This window comes from Calidris pugnax, unplaced genomic scaffold (genome assembly GCF_001431845.1).
Source record: "Calidris pugnax isolate Ruff unplaced genomic scaffold, ASM143184v1 scaffold18, whole genome shotgun sequence".
NCBI lineage: Eukaryota > Metazoa > Chordata > Aves > Charadriiformes > Scolopacidae > Calidris > Calidris pugnax.
The window spans coordinates 11639901-11660804 of NW_015090812.1; the positions used below are offsets into that span (position 1 = coordinate 11639901).

At 36.9% G+C, this 20904-nt stretch overlaps 2 protein-coding genes across 10 annotated transcripts in view; both read left to right on the forward strand.

Moving 5' to 3' along the window:
* FAM73A (family with sequence similarity 73 member A) overlaps window positions 1-18282 on the forward strand; it is a 40016-nt gene extending 21734 nt beyond the window's left edge. For both annotated transcript variants that reach the window (XM_014939188.1, XM_014939190.1), the window contains exons 8-16: window positions 2905-3005; window positions 11119-11237; window positions 11420-11492; window positions 11830-11916; window positions 12040-12138; window positions 12469-12603; window positions 14053-14106; window positions 15397-15513; window positions 15878-18282. In XM_014939188.1, the coding sequence (XP_014794674.1) occupies window positions 2905-3005; window positions 11119-11237; window positions 11420-11492; window positions 11830-11916; window positions 12040-12138; window positions 12469-12603; window positions 14053-14106; window positions 15397-15513; window positions 15878-16096 (1004 nt within the window). In that variant the 3' untranslated portion in view covers window positions 16097-18282. The remainder of the gene's footprint in view (window positions 1-2904; window positions 3006-11118; window positions 11238-11419; window positions 11493-11829; window positions 11917-12039; window positions 12139-12468; window positions 12604-14052; window positions 14107-15396; window positions 15514-15877) is intronic.
* Window positions 18283-20495: 2213 nt separating this feature from the next.
* NEXN (nexilin (F actin binding protein)) overlaps window positions 20496-20904 on the forward strand; it is a 23152-nt gene continuing 22743 nt past the window's right edge. For 4 of the 8 annotated variants that reach the window (XM_014938982.1, XM_014938991.1, XM_014938987.1 and 1 more), the window contains exon 1: window positions 20496-20608. The gene's annotated coding sequence lies outside the window, so the exon portion shown is untranslated. The remainder of the gene's footprint in view (window positions 20609-20904) is intronic. The other 4 variants (XM_014938993.1, XM_014938989.1, XM_014938985.1 and 1 more) reach the window with 3 other exon arrangements.

Here is a 20904-nt window from a genome sequence, read left to right on the forward strand (position 1 = left end):
GTATTCCTTTCCTGAAGGTATTAGACTCCAGAAGGGCTGGGGATGGCTGCGTGAGCAGTTGCAGCCGCTGGTGGGTGGGTTCCTCTTGCAGCTGTTCATTCCAGGAGACTCGTTGTGCTGCTGTCTCTTTTTCTTCGTGTTCTTGTGTCTAAGAATGTTCTCCTGGTACTTGCATGGTATGTACTCCAGCTGTAACTTAATTTTCACCCTAATGTTTTCATGATGGTGTGCTCTCTGCACAGTGTGGGTATTGATAAGCACCTGCTTGGCAAAGGGTATTTCAGGGTATTAGAGCGGGGGTTGCCAGAAAGTCAGAAATAGCTGACAAGGCTGTTTTATTTTCTTTGGGGAGGCTGTGCTTTTTATTCACGTATCACTTGCCAAAGGTATTATGTTTCACTCAGCATAGCCAACCTTTTTTTCATCTTTTTTTTTTTTGCCATAACATGCAGATTTTGTTCCTTGTTTTTAGAGTGAGAATTTTCCTTGAGTGAATTCAACTAACATGTTAAAAACATACTGATTAGGTGGCAGTTTTAGGCCCATATTAGAAAACTTGGAATTATGACTTCTTCAGCAGATATAGATACATTCAAAATCTTATTATCTCTAGAGCTTCATGTAATCATGTAGGCTGACTGCAAACTCTACAGAAGAACCTCTGATTCTCTGGTATTCTGGGCTAGAAACTCGATGGTTCCTTCATTTACATCAATTATTGTTTTACATATAGGTAAAATAAACTTTCATTAAATGTCATTATACCTATTTACATGTAATCAATCCCATAGCCCAGTGTTAAATACTTCAGTGTCAGTTTAGGGATATATTGTTGTCGTTGAACTATAAACTCACATATAATAGCAACAGCATAGGAATTATAAGACAATATCCAAAGTCTTTGAGGCTTCAGCCGGTCACCACAGTTGGGACTTTCCTTTGAGAGTGGTGGAGATGTTCTTGGATTGTGAATAAATTGATATATGATACTACTTGACAGCTGCACTCTGTGTACATAAGAGTTGGGTCCTTCCCTTAACATCTTCATTAAAGCCATCAGTAAGATCTTTACCAGTATGGCCCATGCTTTACTCTTGTAGGAGTTTATAATGTGCATTGCTACTTACGAATGTAGCTGTTTATTTCACATGAAGTAAGTATTGCATATTGCCTATAGACTGGGAGCATCAATGGAAAATAAGTATTTCTTTGGGTTGCACTTGGTCCAGGTGCCAGAGGGTTTTTTGGACTGAGATGTAGAAACTTTTGTTTTAATTGCAAATTTATTAGGGAAAACAACTTAGCCAAAAGGTGAGGTTCAGTGGCAAATTCTGCAACCAGGCTATACATCCCTGTGCCACCCTATGTTTAATGGTATTATTTCAGTTTCAGCAACTGCTTTTGTGAAAAAGTGATGTTAGAAAGGCATTTAATGTAATACTAGAGTGGGATTAATACAAATTATGAGCTAGAAATAAGAAGGAAACATCATGTTACCTGTCTGCTCTTACCAGACCTCAAGCGAATGCTTTACAAACCACAGTTTGGTTTTCTGTTCCAGCTCTGAAATTCCAGTATGTGATTGTTTCTCAACCAACTTGGGTGCTGCTGTACCTTCTTTCTCTTGGTTTTAAGAGGTCAGAAAAAAAGAACAGACTGTTAAAAATGATCTGAAAAAATTGGAGCCTTTCATATGAATATTGGTGAAGCTGTGATTACAAGTTGGAATTTGCCTAACTCACTCTAGTAAAAGCTTTGTCCAAACTTTTAATAACTTTTTCCCTTGATGAATAGTCTCAATGGCAGATATTTATTGTTATGTGCAATTTTCGAGCTGTCTTTCCAAGTCCGTAACTAATAAAACCATAACAACCACCTAAATAATAGTTAAGTTATATGGATTCGTAGCATTTCAATTGATGAGTAAACCATTCCAGTATATTGGCGTTTGGCCACTCTGCTATGTAATAGTGTTTTTTATGAAGTATTGCTGTAGCAACAGATCTGGATGACATTGGGTAGCTGGTTGCTGCTGACTGTTGGAAATAAAACAGGTTTTAGCAATGCATGTGTAATGTCTGAAGGTAAAGTAACCCAAAATAAATGCCTGTGCTCTACTGGGAATGTGGTATGGGGCTCATCAAGCTGAGGTCGGACTTAGTGACTTAATCCTTCTGTGGAAGTGTTTCTGTACACTGAAAACAAAAGCATATATGCTAGTAATATGTGCAATGGTTGAAATCTGAGAATAAAATAAAGGTGAACTGAGAGAAACTGTATTGCATATGATTTTAAGCATAAAATATCAGTTATTTTAAAGGCATTAATGATTCTAGTACTGTAGGAAATGCTTCTGAAAAGCTTGTTGGGGAAAGAGGATACAGAAAAGATTAAAAACTTCACTTGCTCTTCTGAAGAATCAGCAAGTGAAAAAAGGCTTGAGAAATAGAAAATGAAATGAATTAAAGTGAAGCTGAAACCTTTTATTAATGACTTTCATTTAGAGCAGTATTTCTTGGTTACTAAAGCATTGAGCATTTGTTATATACCACAGCCAAGTTAAAAACTTAGCAGAGGATTTAGATCGATATAGCAAAGTAATATCTTTAGATAGGGAGATCTTCAGAAGTCAATCAAAGAAAAGGCAAAACCCCAGAGGAAATATATTTTTCTTGTCTCTTCATTGAAGATGTAAGTCCACTTTAAAGATGGAAAAATACAGTCACCTTTATATATGTTAGCAGGTCATAAGAGAATTTACTGTCATCGTAGTACAATGTTATGCCTTCCAAATGAAGTACTGTATTACAGTATACACCAAGCACACTTTCAAGACTTTAATGAAATTTTTTGATAGTCTAATAATCAGATTTTGGTTGTTTGGTTTTTTTTTTTATTTTAAAGATAAAAATACAGACATTACTGTAAAGGATAATGCAGATGATTTCTGCCTTCGAGATACACTAAGCATTGCATCAACAGACTCCTTTGTTTCCACAGCTGAGGTAAGACTCTTAAAGATTGCTTCTTTAAAGATTCATTGATCTATTTGAACAGTGAACAGAGGAATCTTAATTTTGTGCTAATGTTTTTAAACAGACTGTATTTGTCTTGGGGCAGGTGGGTGGAGGAGAAGCTTTCCCTGCTTATTTGTAACCAGTTTCCTGGGAATTCAAGTAACGAAGTTGGGATCAACTTGTGCTTTTTGGTTTTTTTTTTGGTGCACTGGCAGAATGTTTCCCCAGCTTCTTCTAAAAAGAAGTTGCTTTTGAAAAATAGATCAGATTTTCATGAGTGAAGAAGCACAATCAATTGAGGCTCTACTAGTTCGTTTCACCATGAATTGCATTTTTCTATTCTCTTCCCCCCTATTCCCTTACCATAATATAAAGATGTATGGAGAAGGCTTTTGTCTTTTTTAGAAATTGACAGCTACCTATTTATGTATATTCCATGCACAATAGTATGTACTTCATCTAACTTTTCTAATCTTCTTGGATAAGACTGCAAAGGATACAAATGGAAATAGTCTTTGGATAACAGGGCATTGTCTATTAGCTGAAATCTGCTACTGCTCCCTTGAGGTATATGAAAGAATTTTATATACAACAACACACTTATCTGAATGAGGAATATCTCCTTTCATAGTCTCTCAGGAGATGAAGTGATCTTGAATAGCACTCATCTCCAAATTACAGGAAAGTCAATTGGTCTCAATAGATACATGATAGCAATATCCAACATAGAATGTATGCGCTACAACTGAGCTACTAAACTCAAAGAGTTGTAAAAAGAGAGAGAATTGCATACACATTCTTTGAAATTGTCTTTTGACTGTCTATTGTATGGCTTGTTTTTCCATGATACAGTTACCTTGATTTAGTAATTCCCACTAAACTGTGATTATATTGATTTAGTAATTCAGATGAAGTTGTGATGTTATGCCTAGCATTCATTCCTAACTAAGAGTGTGTCTACAGAGACTGGTTGCTCTTTCCTGTGATTTGGACAAGACGGCAATTCAAGCTTCCTTCAACTCCATCAGCTCTTGAGAGGAGCTGTAAAACATCACAGTTTGTACACTTTGTATCTCTCTCTCTCTTTTTTTTTTAAATGTACTTTCCTAGTATGTTTGCAAGTATGTGGAGGTGGGAAAAATCACTATGCTCATTGGTGTTGCTTGGCTTAAAAACACAAAAAAGAATTGTACAAAAGTGGGACAGTTGGCAGAGTTTAAATCACATGTCCTTTTGATGAGCTCTCAAGGATAGCAGTAGGGTATGCCAAAACCTCATCTTGGCTATGGCTGATAATCAAGAGGATGCTGAGGATCATGCACTTGATGACTTCTCATGCAGAATTGTGCCAGTGTGGGCACCTACAATACACAGGCACCTGAATACGTATAAAGATGATTTACACAGACAGTTGCCATCCCCAAGCCCAGACAGACTTCCTTTCCTAAACACATTTAGGCTTTCAGAAGCGTTGCAGAAGGGATGTTAGGCAAAACCACCATTTGCCCTAATTAAGTTATTGATACTGTATTCTGTGATAAATAATATTTTCTTCCCCATTTGAGACCATCTGCCATTGATTTGTGTTCATGAGGATTAGTCTCCTTTTCATACTCTTGCTAACTCACCTACTGTGTGATCAAAACAGCTACCACCTTTGGCAAGAGTACAGCAGAGAGCGTGCCAGGCAAAAGTCTCCACGCTCCCTTTCCTGGCTTCTTTTCCATATTTCCAGTAGAAGCTTTTTCCTGCTTTCCCTGACAGTGAGCTTTGTTGCTGCCTCTTCATTGTCAGTGCACATGCATTTGTCTTGTCTTATTTTTACATCTTGACTAGAACAGAATCTGTAAATCTATTTTAAAATAAACTTTGTTTTCTTTATTACAATGTTAGCTCAGTCCAAAGCTTAGGGTATTTTTTTTAAGACTTGTGAATAAGGCCTTGGCTGCTCTTTTTTATCAGTAATTCCTTTACTAAGGTTGTCTTTTTCTCAGTTCAAATTTATTAAAACAAAACAGTGCAGGAAGGAGCAGGCTGTGATTAACAGGGAAAGAACACCAGTTTCTGTATGCCTGTAATTATTTTTATATGGCACTAAAGCCTTCAAAGTGACTGAAATTGAATTTTAGATTCAGAAAGTGCTCAAAAAGAGCCCTGTCACTGAAAGATAGGATTACCTTTTTCCTGATTTCCAGATAAATCTTTTATTCCTTTTCTCAACCAGGGAATACTAGAGGGAATAATGCTGGCAAGTAATAGTAAGGTGTGTTCCTGTAGTATTTGGAAGTGAGATGCTTAGTTTGTTTCTTTCCTGTTTCATCTCGAAAATCAGACATGCCCTCCTATATTCTGACTGCCTTCAGAAGTGTGACTAAAATTGCTAATCTGATCTTCTCAGGTCTTACTGTTCTCATCCTCATCACTCCCTCCATGTTCATGTCATCTGTCCAATTTGACATAGATTATTGTTTTGCCTCAAAAACAAACATGGTACAGCAGTCTTGCAGTCTTTCAGGCCCTGGGTAGCAAATTATAAAGAGCTCCCTATTGTAACAACTTCAATGAGGTATGGAGTTGCCTCATCTTTATAGTCTTAAAACATGTGGAGAAAGAGAGGAAAGAATTAATCCTGGAAGTCTTTCAATCTGCTAAGACTAATACTATTTCTTTGAAGAACCTGTACCTGAAGTGCCAGTAACCACTGCCTGCTACCTGTGGGTAAACTCAAAGGATTTCGTGGTATCCAGTGAAGCGTGAGATCCAGTAATAAAGCTTGTATGTTCATATCATCATCATCAGAAGCTTTCCACCTCCCAATAAATGTCATTGTAGTGTAGGCAACAGAAAAGTTCTGTTCCACTTTGAGAAACACCTCCTGTTTCTATGTTCTTTCCAACAAACTCCTCAAACTTCATGCTTCATTTGTGTTGGTTTGGGGTTTTTTTCCCCCTCCATTATTTGTCTTCTGCATACTAATAGATGTATCCCTGGTTAAAAAGATTCCATTGAGGGAAAAGTTTTCCATGTGGCAATGAAGAGTGTTGAATATGAACCAGATTCCTTTGATTCCCTCCAAGGACAACTGTGGTTGCTTGCTGTATGGCTATGAATAGGAAAACTTATGCCAACAAGTCATTAAATGGTGCCCTGAAAGCCTTAAAAATAATAATAAAGTAAAAAAAAATAATCTGGAGCTGATCTTTGTCCTCTAACAGAAACATTAGCTATGTATGGTATTTCCATAGTATATGAGATGCTTTCACTTCTAGGACAAAGAGGAGTTTCATCTAATAGCCAGTGTGTTCCTCTACGTCCATACTATACAGTTTTTAATTCTTAGGAAATAGATGTAACATTTGTAACAAATCCATATAGTAGCACTGAACTAATTTTTGTCCTGTAATACCTACATGGATGTATTATGTAGGCAAAAGCCTATGGACCAGCCACAGCACGTGGCCTAGGATTATTCCACTGGGCGAGTACCACTGATGCACACAACATAGTAAATACACGTTCTTCTTTATGCTTGGAATTAATAAAGCTGCAATAATACTTCAGATAAGATCATGTTCTGAATGTGTGTTTTCCTCAATGAAAATGTATTGGGTGTCTCGTAATATATACAAGTAAGTATTGGAGGAGTTCCTGAAAATACCTGAACTTCCTGTTTCCTTCCAGATGTTAGGAAGAACGTACTACTGTATCATTTCAGTTTTATTAAAGTACCATCTCAAGTGTTTCAGTTAGTAATCACCATTCTGTCTTCATTTTCACACTCATCCTATAGCTACTTATTTTTTAAAAAACCAATAAAATCTTTTAGAAGATAAAGATACCCAGAGAAAGATCAGCAGCAGCCTTTTTAATATAGGATAAACATAGTTTCTCAGAATGTGAGGAATGCTGAGTGTGCCAGTTAATTGACCTTTTTATTAGGGGAAGCAAGTAAGAATTCCTAAAAGGTCTAGCATTGTTTATTTTCGTTACATTCATGTAGGTGGTTATTTTGGTGGTCAACAAGGCCTTTGATGCACAGCTGAGAATTTCTTCTATTTATCAAGAAACAACTTGTGGGTGGCGGGTGCTGAGCCTCTTCATTAGACCAGAGCAGTCAGGGAATCCCAGGCTTAAAAACTATTGTGAGTTCCAGAGGTTCGATGCTTTACAACAATGGTTTCAGCATCTCTTTACTAGAAGATGTAGCCTTAAAGCTGAACTGGCCAGAGAGAACTGATCAGCATCTGAACACAGACAATCCGTGTTGTAGCCTTCAGAGTCTGCTTTGCAGCACTCTTTGTAGAGACACAAGTTATCACTACAAGCTTTGGAGTTTTGAAGATGTATGTATTGTTTCAACATAAGGAAGTTAAGTATCCACTGCAGATCATCATAAATGTCCTGCACAGTCGTTACCAACAACTACCATCTCATTCTTGAGCCTTAAATGGATAGAAGTAAAGCATTACAAGATTAGGTTTCTGCTATAGGGTTATTCTTCTTTTAATCTCTGCTTTGTCTGCATTTTTGTACCCTTCTTCATGTAACCCCACATGACACTGAAGAAATAACAAACATTTAGAGGCTGGCACGTCAGGTCCCTCATCACAACCTCTGTGTTACTCACAACTTTTGGTAGCTGTGCATGGAGCGCTTTTTCCTCTTTTTGATGTGTTAAGAGTTTCAAAATGGCAGTGGCAGGGCAAAGAAGTGTTCAGTACAGAATGGCCATCCAACTTACCTGTGATGCCAAGCTGTGGGATGCTGGGGCTTTCTGTTAAATACTGAACAGTTGCTGAGGAATGTTACAGGGTATGAACATAAAAATCAGGTGCGTGAATACATATCATGAACGCCAATTCATATAAGGTAGTCAGACTGAACCATCTCATTTAAAACTAACCTTTCTCTTCACCTTTTTGCTCAAAGGTAACAAGTCCTTGGAGGCTTTTACGTGAAAGAGTTCATTTTCCTTTTGATGTCAGCTTGGGAAATTCTCATCCAGAAAATGTTGTATGCTCTGCATGTTTTTAAACATTGTATATGATTTGTCTATTTTTCTAATAGCTGAACTCTGCTATCTTAGAAATGTGGATGCACGTTCGGAGCATCCTACACTAATTTTATTTTGAATCGAAATGTTCATATAGGCAAGGTTTCACCTTAAAAAAGGTTACATCTTTAAAAGAATGGCTATTATTGAATGCAAGACTTTAAAATATAATACTGTATGTTACATATTTATATTTTTATATGTACATATAAAATATTTATCTATAAATATATTTTTAAATACCAGAAAGCATCAAAAGAAAATCCACACTGACTCCAGGAGCGTTACGATGCAGCTTGAGAGCTTGCCTGGAAATCACCTTTTCTAGTTAAACTTAGAGGTCATTTGAGTTTCTGGTTTGCTTTGGTTTTTTTTCTCTGCTCTTTTTGCATGCTAAGAGAAGTCAGTGATACAGGAACTTGCACTCCCTTTCCAAATGTTATTGGTTGGGACTCACTTCAGCCTGTAATCAAAACTGTCTTCGTAGTTATACCCTTCTCTCCTGCTTAGTAGCCCGTTGATTTAACTGCTTTCTTCATTTGAGCTCAATAATATGCATTGCAGTGGTGACACAGCTATTTTATTTCATCTGCTAGCATGAGAGGAAGTTGAAACAAATAAAAAAGCTAAATATAATCAAGGGCCTCACCCAGCTCCCAGGTATCAGATTCTACGCTAATCTGTAACCAGAAGGGCCATGATCGGACATCCTCAGCTCAGGTTTGCTGGCAGCAGGTAGAGATGACCTGCATCTCACCGTAGAAATCATGAGTCCTAATTCAGTCACAGTCAGTCAGTTTCCCTAAATACCTGAAGAAGATGGTTTGCCTGACGTTCACTAGAGAAAGCGAATATAATGCCTTTTACCACAGAAATGGTTACCTCCAAGAGAGGGGCAGCTGTTTACAAAGTGCATGTGTGTTCACAACCTATTTCTTCTCATGCTTTGTGAATGAAATAAAGTAAACAGAAAGTTTTATGGCTTCAGTAGTAGCTGGATCAGGTAAGAAATAAATCAGTATACTCATTTGTGTTCTATTTTGGTCTTTATTTTGGAAAATGTGTATATATTGTTCCGCAGTTAATACTTTCTTAATCATAATGTAGAAAAACAAGTTCTGGAGTAACATGTGATATATACACATGTGTGTGTATATATGTGTGTATGTGTCTGTATGTATTTTGATTTCTTACTTCTGAAAGAAATCAATATATTCCTGTTTCTTACAGTTGTTTATTCCTTTCCATGTATTTTCACATACATTTTCAGTTAAAAGCTATATGGCTTCCTTTGTTTAATAAGAACATAAATTTTCAGGTGGGCTTTTTGAATCAGCAAATCAAAAACATGATTTGGAGCTATGATTAATATTGTTAAATTGGAATAAAATCTTTGGTCTTAATAGCTGTAAATCTTTTTTAGGAAGTCAGCTTATTCTACTCTGTTCTTCCAAGCAAAATAACTGATGTATATTTTTAAAATGGGAATACTTTCAAGCTAGATGAATTCTGAAAGTGTACATTACTCATTTAAGTATAACATTTGGTTGACCTAAAACTTCTATTTCTTCACTTATTCCCTAGCTATTGTCTCATCACTTGAGTCTCAATTCAAGACCTCTATAGAAAGCTGCGTAGGAAAAGATTATTATTCTTTTCTTCTTCTTCTTTTTTTTTTTTTTCTTTACCCAAAGAGATCAATTTAAAATGAAACCTGACAATCTTATGAAAAGAATTGTATGTATTTGCTTGCAGTAAAAAGATACTGGTATGAGTGATTCAAAACGTCGGTGGAAGTTCCAGCAAATACGTACCACCTAACGATGTGTGACACTTGTCAGGATACCAGCTCTGCACTGAGCTCTGTAACTTACTCATGTGCTTAAATATTTACATGGACAAAAATAGGTATTGGCACATGCCTGTGTTCTTCCCTTTAGCAGCCAGGCCTACTTGGCCAAACTCTTGTTGCTGCAATAGGCTCAACAAAGGTCTGTGGAGAAGACATACTGGAAGCAAACTTTTTCATGGCTTTCTGAATGCCTGGATGTCGTTCCTCAGTGACAGGAAAAACTTTTCAGCATATATTTATTTGAAAATTTTAATGGAAGTTTAGCATAAAGTTATATTTTAATCTGATTTTTTTTTTTTTTTAGTCTTTCTAAGATGCAGGGTAACTATTTTCATATAGTTCCATTACTGTGACAGTTATTTTTTAAGCATGTTTCTAGGCTCCCTTTTTATAGACTGGAAGCACAGGTTTCCTTCCCCCATGTTGGATATTAAAAAAAAAAATGATTAAAAACCAAAAGTTAGGATTCATTTTCAGGTCATTAACTAAACTGAAGGATGTGTTAGCCTCTGATTCTATTTTTTTTTAATCATTAATAATATGTAATGTTTGTAGTAGCAATTGTAGCTAGCCTTGTTTTGTGGATTAAATATGAGATCCTGTAAACAGGAGTTCTCTGTTTTATTTATGTGTTTTGATTTCTTAATGTGTTTTTTCTTGCTCTAAGAATGTCTATGAGTTCACATTCATTTATGCGATTAAAACTGCCGATAATGAAAACCTTACTGGGAGCCTGTAGTAAAATGCTGGATGCTGGTGCTTCATAGGATGTGCTTTGGAAACTCGCAGACATATTTACCAGTGAAACAAAAACAGGGGTGGGAGGATGTTGCTATTTCCAGCTTCCTAAAGATTTGCATGATGCAATCACTCTGCACCTTGTGTCCTGATAATCTTTTTTTTTTTTTTAACACCTTTGAGACCCATTAGGTTTAACCAGGCAAATGAAAAACAAAACCAAGCTGTGTCCATTTTATTAATTGGAGTTTTGAAAGTTACAAAGTAATAGTGTTCTTAATAGTGTGGTGTTTCTCTTCAGTTTACTAGTTGGTTGTCGCCCTTTTGCTTTAAGCAGATGCAGAAAAGGATACATCTTTCAGTAGAATCTCAGGAAAACTTCTTAAATTTGTTTTATTGTTACAAAAATTATGTTAGCAAGCTCTTTAATGAACTGCAAAAAAATATTTTTTTTTCAGCTTGCAGACCACAGAGAGATTCGTAATACGTATGGTCTAGATTCCCTTTGCCATTGCCCATTGTATGAAGAAGCTATGCACTTAGCAGAAGAAGGCAAAATTTATTCACGAGTCTTAAGGTATTGATTTATGTCTACTTAACTGTTTCCGAGAAAAACAAGAATTAATGTTAAATATTCTAGATAGAATTCATTTTTTAGAAGTTGCTTGTACTAGGTATTTTTTCTAGGAATTAGACTTACTTGAATTTTCTTGTGCTTCTTTTTTTATTGGTCTTTGAAAACTTTTCTATTTTCTATAGGACTGAAATGTTTGAATGTCTAGGAGACAGTGACTTCCTTGCTAAGCTTCATTGCATTCGACAAGCTTTTCAGGTAAATAGTAAGGAGGGTGCTTTGTCTGTCTGTCCCTCTTGTTAAACCTAAAGTACGTTGGCTTTATTAATGCACTACCTGTGCAAGCATTTTCATAACATACTCTGTAATTAAATAGTTTCTTGTTGCTTTTACATTTCTGTAATTCTAAAATGGAACGTATTTGCAGAGGAGTCCCGGTTTTGTGATTAGCTTTGGAACCTTTGCACCAAAGGCTTATTAGGAACTTACCTACTATAGTAGTGATTATAATTATATTAATTTTGATAGAAGTGTTTAAGGTCGCTTAATATAACCTGTGAATGAATATGTTTATATTTTCTGAAACCTTTTCTAGATAATTCTTTCAGAAACAGCAAACAGAATATTTCTTGCTGAAAGTGGAAGAAAAATTTTGTCTGCTTTAATTGTGAGAGCACGAAAGGTAAAAGCCTTTTTTAACTAATGTTTTATTGTTAATGTAACTTCTACCAGAAGCCACTTTCCAGTATAAATAAACCATCTCTCTTGTTAATTTTGCTTGATACTCATTGCTTTTACTTTACAGAATCCAAAGAAATTTGAAGATGTCTTTGATGAAATGATATATTTTTTGGAACAAACAGATCACTGGGATAATACTGAAATGGAACTTGCTGCTAGAGGAGTGAGTCTGAATTTCTGAAAAGTGTTTTTACCCTAAATTTTGCAAGCTATAACATCTAAAAATAAATTTTTACAGTTCAGAATGTTGGGAAAAGTAAATCCTTTTTGTTTACATTGCTGATTTAGAGAAATGGCATCCATCACTGCAGTTTAGTATCAGAAAGCATGTATTAATTTTTTTAACTTCTCCTTTACTGACAAAGTATCTTTAATAGTCATTCAAAACAATTCTAAATCTGCATGTTGATACAGAGTTAGAATATGGTGTGTGCTGAATTCCACTGCTGAAAGAAAAACTAGGTTACTTAGATCATGTTCTGATTTAATATAGGTGAAAAACCTGAATTTTTATGATGTTGTTCTGGACTTCATATTAATGGATTCATTCGAAGATTTGGAAAATCCACCAATATCTATACAGAATGTAGTAAATAACCGCTGGCTAAATTCCTCTTTTAAAGAAACAGTAAGTATTTATGTGTAATTTTCATACACATAATAGTGTGTATGAAATAGTGTGTCTCTATAGTATAGTTCAGTAAGTAGGTGGTACGATCAGTGTAACATTGGTGTGAGCATTCTGATACAAAATTTCTGTATGTGCCCAAAACTGTTCTTCCAGCAATCTGTGCTTTATATTCTTAAATGAGAATATAAAAATGAGAATAAATCCAACAACTGCAGGATAAAGACGGTATGTATTGTCTTGATAATAGCATTTATCTTGAAGCAAAGAAACTACACTGTCCTTCATCTAAAGTCAGCTTACAATATAATTGAATATATACCTGAAATATTCCACAGAAAAAAAATAAGCATTATATTATCAGTTTTTTTCATTTAAAAGCTACCAGTCTGGGCCCAAAATGTATAGAATGATTGTATGTATTGTAGAAAATACTTTAACTTGTTCTGCAAAAACGAGTTTTCTCTGAGGAAGAGTTCCTTTTAGAAGGGAACTTTCTGTTATCCACATCTTAGATATTAGATATATTAGATATAGGGTTTGGTTCACATACCAGAGGTTTAGCGATAAGGCACAAAGTTACAAGCAAATAAAAGTAAATTAATGCAATACAGGCATTCAAATGTTGGTAACATTTCATGCTTTTTCAGATGTGCCTGTTAATTTGTCAAATAGATCTCATCCCTCTGTTATAGACAGGCTAGTGCCATGGTCAGCTGGTAGAGATACTGCTGTCATTTCATCCATTTATATCTATAAATGGCTGGTTTTCCTTTTATTTTTATCTTTCAATTGAAAGGGGGGGGAAGGTAACATGCATGTATTTATTGTTGCAGTTATGTGATAACATTGTGTTTTGTGAGTAGTAAATGATCTTGCAGTGCTGAAAGAGAATCAGATGAGGAGAGTTACCAGCTCCGAGGGGAGAAAACCCAGTGCTGATACTGGTATATTCTATTTCACAGGTCCATATTTGGACAAAACTCCTTAGCTGAATCTGAAGCTATTGCAAGAATGTTTTTGCTAAAAAGGACATTTCAATGTGTTCACATGCTGCTTAATATCTAAAATAAGTTACTTATGTCTGAGCACACACTTTGGTATATGAGAGACTGGCTCTCAGTTAAACCCAGTGAATGTTGCGAACTGTTGCAACTGCAAAATCGGTCAAGGATGCCAAATTACATTTGAATTAAACTAAAGAAAATGTTGAAAAGTAAGATCTGCAAATAACAAATATGAACTACATGTAAAATTAGGTTTTTTTATATCAGCTGATATTTTACAGTTTTAAACTTGGTGTTATCCCAAATTGAAACTGCAGAAAATGCAAATCCCCAAAATACAGAAATACGGTATTCTGCAGATCACTTCTTTTGGGATGAAGGGTGATTTCTCTTATAATCAAGTTACACAGAGTCTGGGGCTTTTCTTTTTTTTTACATTTAGGCTGTGGCCTCGAGCTGTTGGTCAGTGCTGAAACAGAAAAGACAGCAAATGAAGGTAAGTTGCCTTAGACCTGGGAGGCAGATGCCCCGTCTCTGTAGTAGCCAGTAGACAAGCAGAGCTGAGGCTCGCTGCAGGACAGCCCTAGCCTTTAGAAGGGGTTTTGCATGGCACAGGTGAGGAATCTCTGCTCAAGTGATTGGTGCTGACACCTTTCTCTGGTTCTAAGAGCAGCTACTTGTGTCATTCCCGAGTGCTAAAAAGACATCTAATTGTAAAAAAAAAAAAAAAAGTTGCTTCCAATGGCAGTTAGGATTTTGTAAAAGATCTTCAGCTGCTGTTATGTCTTAAGACTTGGGATGATACATCCCTGTGTCAATATCATTGGGAATTTTATATAAATAGATCTTTTCTACACCAATTTTATATAAAGGGATTATATCTCCAAAATAGATGTTATAGTAACCTGTTATTTTCATCTCTATTTCAACGCACAACTACCTTACTTTTTAGTTCTCTTATATACTGAACTTTTATTATTTGTAACTTTGTAAATATCTGAGTAACATTGCTCCTTGGGACTGGTTTGATCAGCGCTGCTGGAGTCACTCAAAAGTGGATAAAGTTGAGCACCATGGAAGGCTTTGGAACAGAGAGACTAACTGTTCTACAAGCAGTTTGATGATCTTAAATTTACTTATGGGCAGTTTTACATGGGATTTCATGTTTTAATTTATGATTAATTTCTTTTTTAATTATTTCATAAATGAACTCTTGTTGCAAAATTATAATTACATGTTTATGAGTATATAAAATAAACTGCACACTCATATATAATATATAAATTTATACTGTATTTTATTTTATGAGTACCTGTAGGCTATAAAGGTAACAACAGGATGAACTTTCACAGATACTTTATCTTTTTCTTGAGACTTAAAGATGGTTTCTTGTAAGGTGTAATGTTTTTCTATTCAAAACTGTGCAATTTGCTTACTTTTATGCCGATTTCAGCTATACATAGTGTATAAGGGTTCAAACAGGAGTAACTGAATGAAGTTATCTGATCTGTCATATGGGAGTCAGAGTAGATTGTTCATGATCTTTTTCGGCTTATGCCGATATTTAAATATTTAAAGTACATAGTACCACTGAAGTAAAAACCTCTTCTAAAAAATCCTGACACTTTTTTGGTACGGGTGCCCTATAACTTAAATGAGTTCAAGTTACCACAGCCAGCCCTGAAGTAGTAGGTGGTTTAGGCTTTTCTGAAGACTTATTTTTGTGTAATAGAGATTTATACTAAATTTACTGTGTAACTTTTGTCTACAATTTTTACATCACTAGGTACCCGATGGATTTTTTGCACATTTCTATGCCATATGTGAACATATCAGCCCTGTTTTGGCTTGGGGCTTTTTGGGCCCCAGAAATTCCCTTTATGACCTATGCTGCTTCTTCAAGGTTTGCAACTTCTTTTTTAATTACCATGTATCTTAATTTAAAAAAACTAATAGTCTTCCAGATTAAAAGAAATTAGGCTAAAAGAAATGAGGCTCTTATTTATAGGCATACATTTGTATTTTCCTAAGATTAAGACTAGCATCAAGAAACCATGAAAATAAATATTTTCATCTTAAATTTTTTTAAGCCTAGAACTGTTCTGTGAAGTCTATTTTAGCGCATTTCTGTTGTAGCACTAAAGAATACATAAATGGATGTTTTTAGGAAATGTACGAAAGAAATAGCTTTGCATACTTTTTTTTTTCTTCTTGTAAGTGAATACAAGTTTTTCCTTTTTTTTTTTTTTTGTTTCCCCCCCCACTAGGATCAAGTGCTTTTCTTCCTCAAAGACATTTTTGATTTTGAAAAGGTGAGATACTCAACTATGGAGAGTTTGGCTGAAGATCTCATGCAGTTATTGATCCGACACACGGAACTTTTAATGGCTTATCTTGGAGCAGATTCGCTGAGACATGTCAGCTCCTGCGTGAGCGGCCACGAGCATGTCGTGACCAGTGGGCTCTTAGAAGCAAAAGTACAGTAAGCTTAAAACCCATGGCTTTTGAAATGAAACGGAGTGCACTTTGGTGTGCTCCTTCCCACCCTTCTCTCTAACCCCAGCGCTGTCGTTGCTGTTACTGAGCAAGCGTCTGAAACCGTGTCGTGTCGCTAAGTGTGGAAAAGGACTCAGGGAGGTTGAATGTGCATCTGTGAAAAGAACTGGTGAGCATATTATTGTATATACCTAAATTAAGTTTGCAGCTCTGCTGTCACTGTATTTATACATAATATCCCAAAGCTTTTTTCTGTAATATTTGGGTAAAGTTTATTTATAAAATACTGTACTTTTGCACAGATAATTTGTAAGTGAAGCTGATGGAGTTGTTTCCCTTAAAGGCTTATAGTATAAAATGTTCATTACAGAGTCTCCAAATCATTGTGTGTCTAGATCTAGAAGGTGTTTTGCCTGGGGTATATGCAGTCTCTGATTCATGTGACATGTGCAATAAAGTAATCACACTTAAAAAATCAATCATGTTGCTACTGCCCTGAAATTACATTTGTGTGGGTGTAAGCAGTCATTTTGTACTACCATGTTACAGAGTGATGCAGGAAATGCAGGCACCGTTTGGGCTGGAATGACTTCCAGTATGCTTTTTTTACATTTTTTTTTTTTTTTTTTAAATCTAAACATCATGAAGATGTTTGAGAGCACTTATTTATATTGACAAAGCTATGCTAGCTTTGTTGTCCCAAAGCAGGGTCTTTTACCTGGTGTGCAGATGCCAAGATACACACAGAGTAGAGGTATAACCTATTTGTTTCATCTCTGCAGAGATGGGTGCTGGGTGGCAATCCACAAAGCCAGCACACCGGCCTGAAAACTCCTTAAGAAAATTTATACGGTTCAAAACACAGAAATATACACCTTTGATTATAATTATTGGTTGGTACCTTATCTTAGCAGTTGCTATTGGTTGGTACAGTCTCTCACTTTCATGTCAAGTGACAAGTTCCTTTAATTGATGTCCTCACACTCCAGCAGGAGGGAGAGTCCAATCCGGCCTCCAGTTGAGTTGGTGGTTGTGATCTCCCACTGCCACCTTTACCCTTCACCCACGTACTGCAAATTTTTATTGACTTTATGCCTTATCCAGCAGCTGTCTGGTTTTCAGCTGGTTTCAGCGTCTCCTGTTGTGGGATGTTCCTTTTTATCAGTTTTCTGTTCTTCAAGAGTATATTCATTAGTGAGGCTTTTATTGTTTATAGCAAGTGTCTGGTTTCCTTCTGACCCTTTTACAGCTCTTTGTTTTTACCTAGTGAGAAATTCTACCTTCTAAAATACATGTTACCTTTTTAAAAGTACATTCTACCATCTTAAGGTACATCAGCTTCATCAATTAATTTAAGACACTTCCTTTTTTCTAAAACTGACACTAATTTATATTGTGGTGGTAAATAAGCTAATACCATTCTCAGTTCATATGTAGCATTTCAAAATATATTTTTAAATAAGAATGTATGATAAGATTTGTTAATCATGAAACAAAATCAAAGGCAGTGTTTTGTAATTAAAAGCATTTTCGTCTTCCTCCCTTCCTTGTAGGAAGTTAGGTGTCTATTTAAGAGGAAATTAAAGCAATTGTGGCCATGTATGTGCAATGCAAAACTGTAGCTCAGATGTGGAACCCTGAACTTTAGACAGGAGCACAGCTCAGTAACCAGGCACGAGGGAACTTGCAGTAACGTTTTTTTCCTGTGCTAAAGGTAATAAATAATGATGACCTATAATATTTGAATTTCTGTGAACTGAAACAATGTTTCATAGTTATCTTAGGCTTTTAAACTACAACTTACATACGCTTTGCCACACAAAGCCAGCCCACAGGAATCTATCCTGTGTCAAGTAATAGAATGTAAGTAATTACAGAGTAATTCTAAATATTCAGATACTTAAGAAGCATGTTGTTAAAATCTAGCGTATTGAAACAAACTTTGATTAGAAATATTTCAACTTTCGTTGCAAACAGAACCCAAAACAATGATGCCTGAAAAGGAGAGCCTCTGTAATTTCATAGGTTTTACTGATGCTGACATTTCGCTCCTTTGTTGTACTCATTTGAATAAAAACAAAAATGATGAAAATGTGTCATATGACTTGTGTACATGTAGTTTATATATTTAAAAAAAAAAGTATACTTCTATGTGTAATAAAACAGAAATTCCAAATGCTGCTGTTGCCCTTTTCCACCATTCAAGTTGCTGAGCGTGGCACCACGTTCTGTGCTGTACTTGTCTCTGAGAAGTGTCCTCAGTACCAGAATGGGAAGGTTTTTTTCACCCATCTCACTTATCTTAAGCGTATTTACCTCCCCCCACCTTACTGCTCAAAAGTATCTGTATTTTGGCAGCTTTTCGCAAGTCTATGAATGAAATGATATGGAACAGTAAGGTGTCTCGTTGGGAATAGCTGGAAATAGAAATAACAGAGTCAATGGCACGTTCCACAGCAAATGGACCTGGAGGTTGCAGCGTGTCAAAGGAAACCGTCTGCTGTGGCTTGTCTGGTCTAATAAAATGGTATTAAGAAAATGACACCCTAACGTTTATCACAGAAAAACAGAAATGTGCTTTTTCCCGGAAGTTAATGTATATTTAAGTGATTAATTTTCATATTATTTATAAAAAACTCTTGAAGAAGGTGTAACAGTGTTCCATATGAGATTATAAATGTTTCCAGATAGTTTAAAAGTCACTTGTCTGTTGAAACTGACAGGTGGTTTTTTTTGAACAGAAGAATGAAGGAGGTCTAACTAAACACCAAATATTTGGAAAATGGGTAAGAACCTGATAATATCTGGCTTAAGCAAATGTATCCCTTTAAATCAGGAGCACTTCTATGTGCTCATAGAGGTCTCAAGAGTCCTTAGAATCGGGTTGGAAATTGGACATATGTGTTTCCCATCCAAAATCCCAGAATCCCTGGTTGCTGTAAGATACCACCACCAAGTACTTGATCCAGAAACAGTTAAGAAATTAAGAAGGAAGTAGAGAGAGAGGGGAAGAGAGAGGGGATGAGAAGAGAGAGAAAGAGGGAAATCTGCAGGTACATGTGGGTAGGCTTTGGCATCTCCTCTTTGGACATGGGATCTCCTCTTTGGACCTTTCCCCAAAAATAATTCCTGAGCTGTACATATACACGGGAGACAGCTGTCTCCTTGTACCAGGGAACTGGAATCAGTTCTCTTACAACCTAAGGTTTAGGCACCGTTGCTAGAAGCTCCATAAAGAATATCTGTTGATAACGAGCCATATGGCTTGAGAATTTCAAAAGTCCTCCATCTTTCAAAACACAAGTGCCAGAGCCGCACAAAAGCAATGATGATATGATAAAATTCCACCTTAGTGAATTCATAATCAAAATCCCAATTTAGGTTATAATCTTTAAATTTTTAAATAGTTTTGACTGCCACTTTTCACGCTAATAAGAACAAACTAAATTTAAAAGCCATCCTCTTCTGTCATAACTGTACTCCTAAGCTCAGAAATGTTGAATGTGTAGGGATTATATGAGAATCAAATATTTATATCATTTATAATTTAGTTGTTATAATAATCTCGCTTTTAATGCGTTCTTAATGATTATTATACTTCACTTTTGTAGTCTTTGGTTTCTATCAAAGCAAACATGTCAAATCATGAGTCAGAGTAAGTGTATTTATGAACTTTCTACTGCCTACATGAAATGCAGTTGTATATATTAAATAAAATAATTCAGTGAAACAGCTGTTGCTCCTATCTAAAACTTGAATTTGCTCCCTGAAATGCAACAAAACCCAACTATTACAAGAAGTTACTGTATACATGAAAACTAAACTGAAGGGGAACAGCTTTTGAGCTGTTCAGTTTAAAGTGATTTTAGCAACCTGTTTAATTTTGCTTCTATTAACCGCTCTGCAGCATTGGTACATTTTCAACACATGGGCCAGTGATCCCCCAAAAAGCCGAACAGCAGGGAAAGCCCCTGCCCTGTCCTGTCCTTCAAAAGGCAAACACCTTTTGTGTTTTAACTTCGATGCCTGTTTTTCAGATTTGCAAAGCCTGAAGTCATGTGGCTATCGGCCTCGGATTTCTAAATCCAGCTGACAGTTAGACTCCAGTGTGGCAGACACGAGTGAGATACAGGGAGAAGGGAAGTTCTGCGCTGGAGACCTCGCAGTTGGGCGTGTAGGAAACGAGTCATCTTTAAGAAGGAAAAGGAGCGCATTCAGATGTAATAAAATCATGTGCCTGCCCCTGCTTCGTAAAGTTTCCAGAGAAAGGCGCTGCCTTGAACCCGAGCCGCCCCCCGTCCCGCGGGCCTGGCAGTAGCTCCGCGCCACCAGCGAACTGTCACATCGCTATTATTAGTCCGTCGCTCTCCCTCTGCCATAAAACGACCTGGGGCCTGACCGCCGCGCCTATAAAGCCTCCCCCGGGCCGGGCAGGCACCAGCGGCGGTGGAGCGTTCGCTGCCAGCCCGGCGCGTCCCGGTGAGAGCCTGCGGTCGGTGCAGGTAGGCGGTGACCGAGCCCTGCCATCACCCGCGGCGGGAGAGGGCCGCGGGGTGCCGCCGCCTCAGCCGCCGCCAGGTCGGCAGCGGGTCCCCGGCCCCTCCGCCCGCGGGGCCCCCTCCGCCAGCCGAGGAGCGGCCTCACTCCCCCGGTTATTTATAGCTCCGCGGTGCTTCCAGCCCAAAATAAGCCCTCTTGGCCGGGCTGGGAGGGGGGTGGAGGGGGGGAGCCGGGCTTCGCCCCCCGGCAGAAAAAAATGTTCAGTGCCCTCCGGGATGGAGCAGCCGGAGCTGCCCTG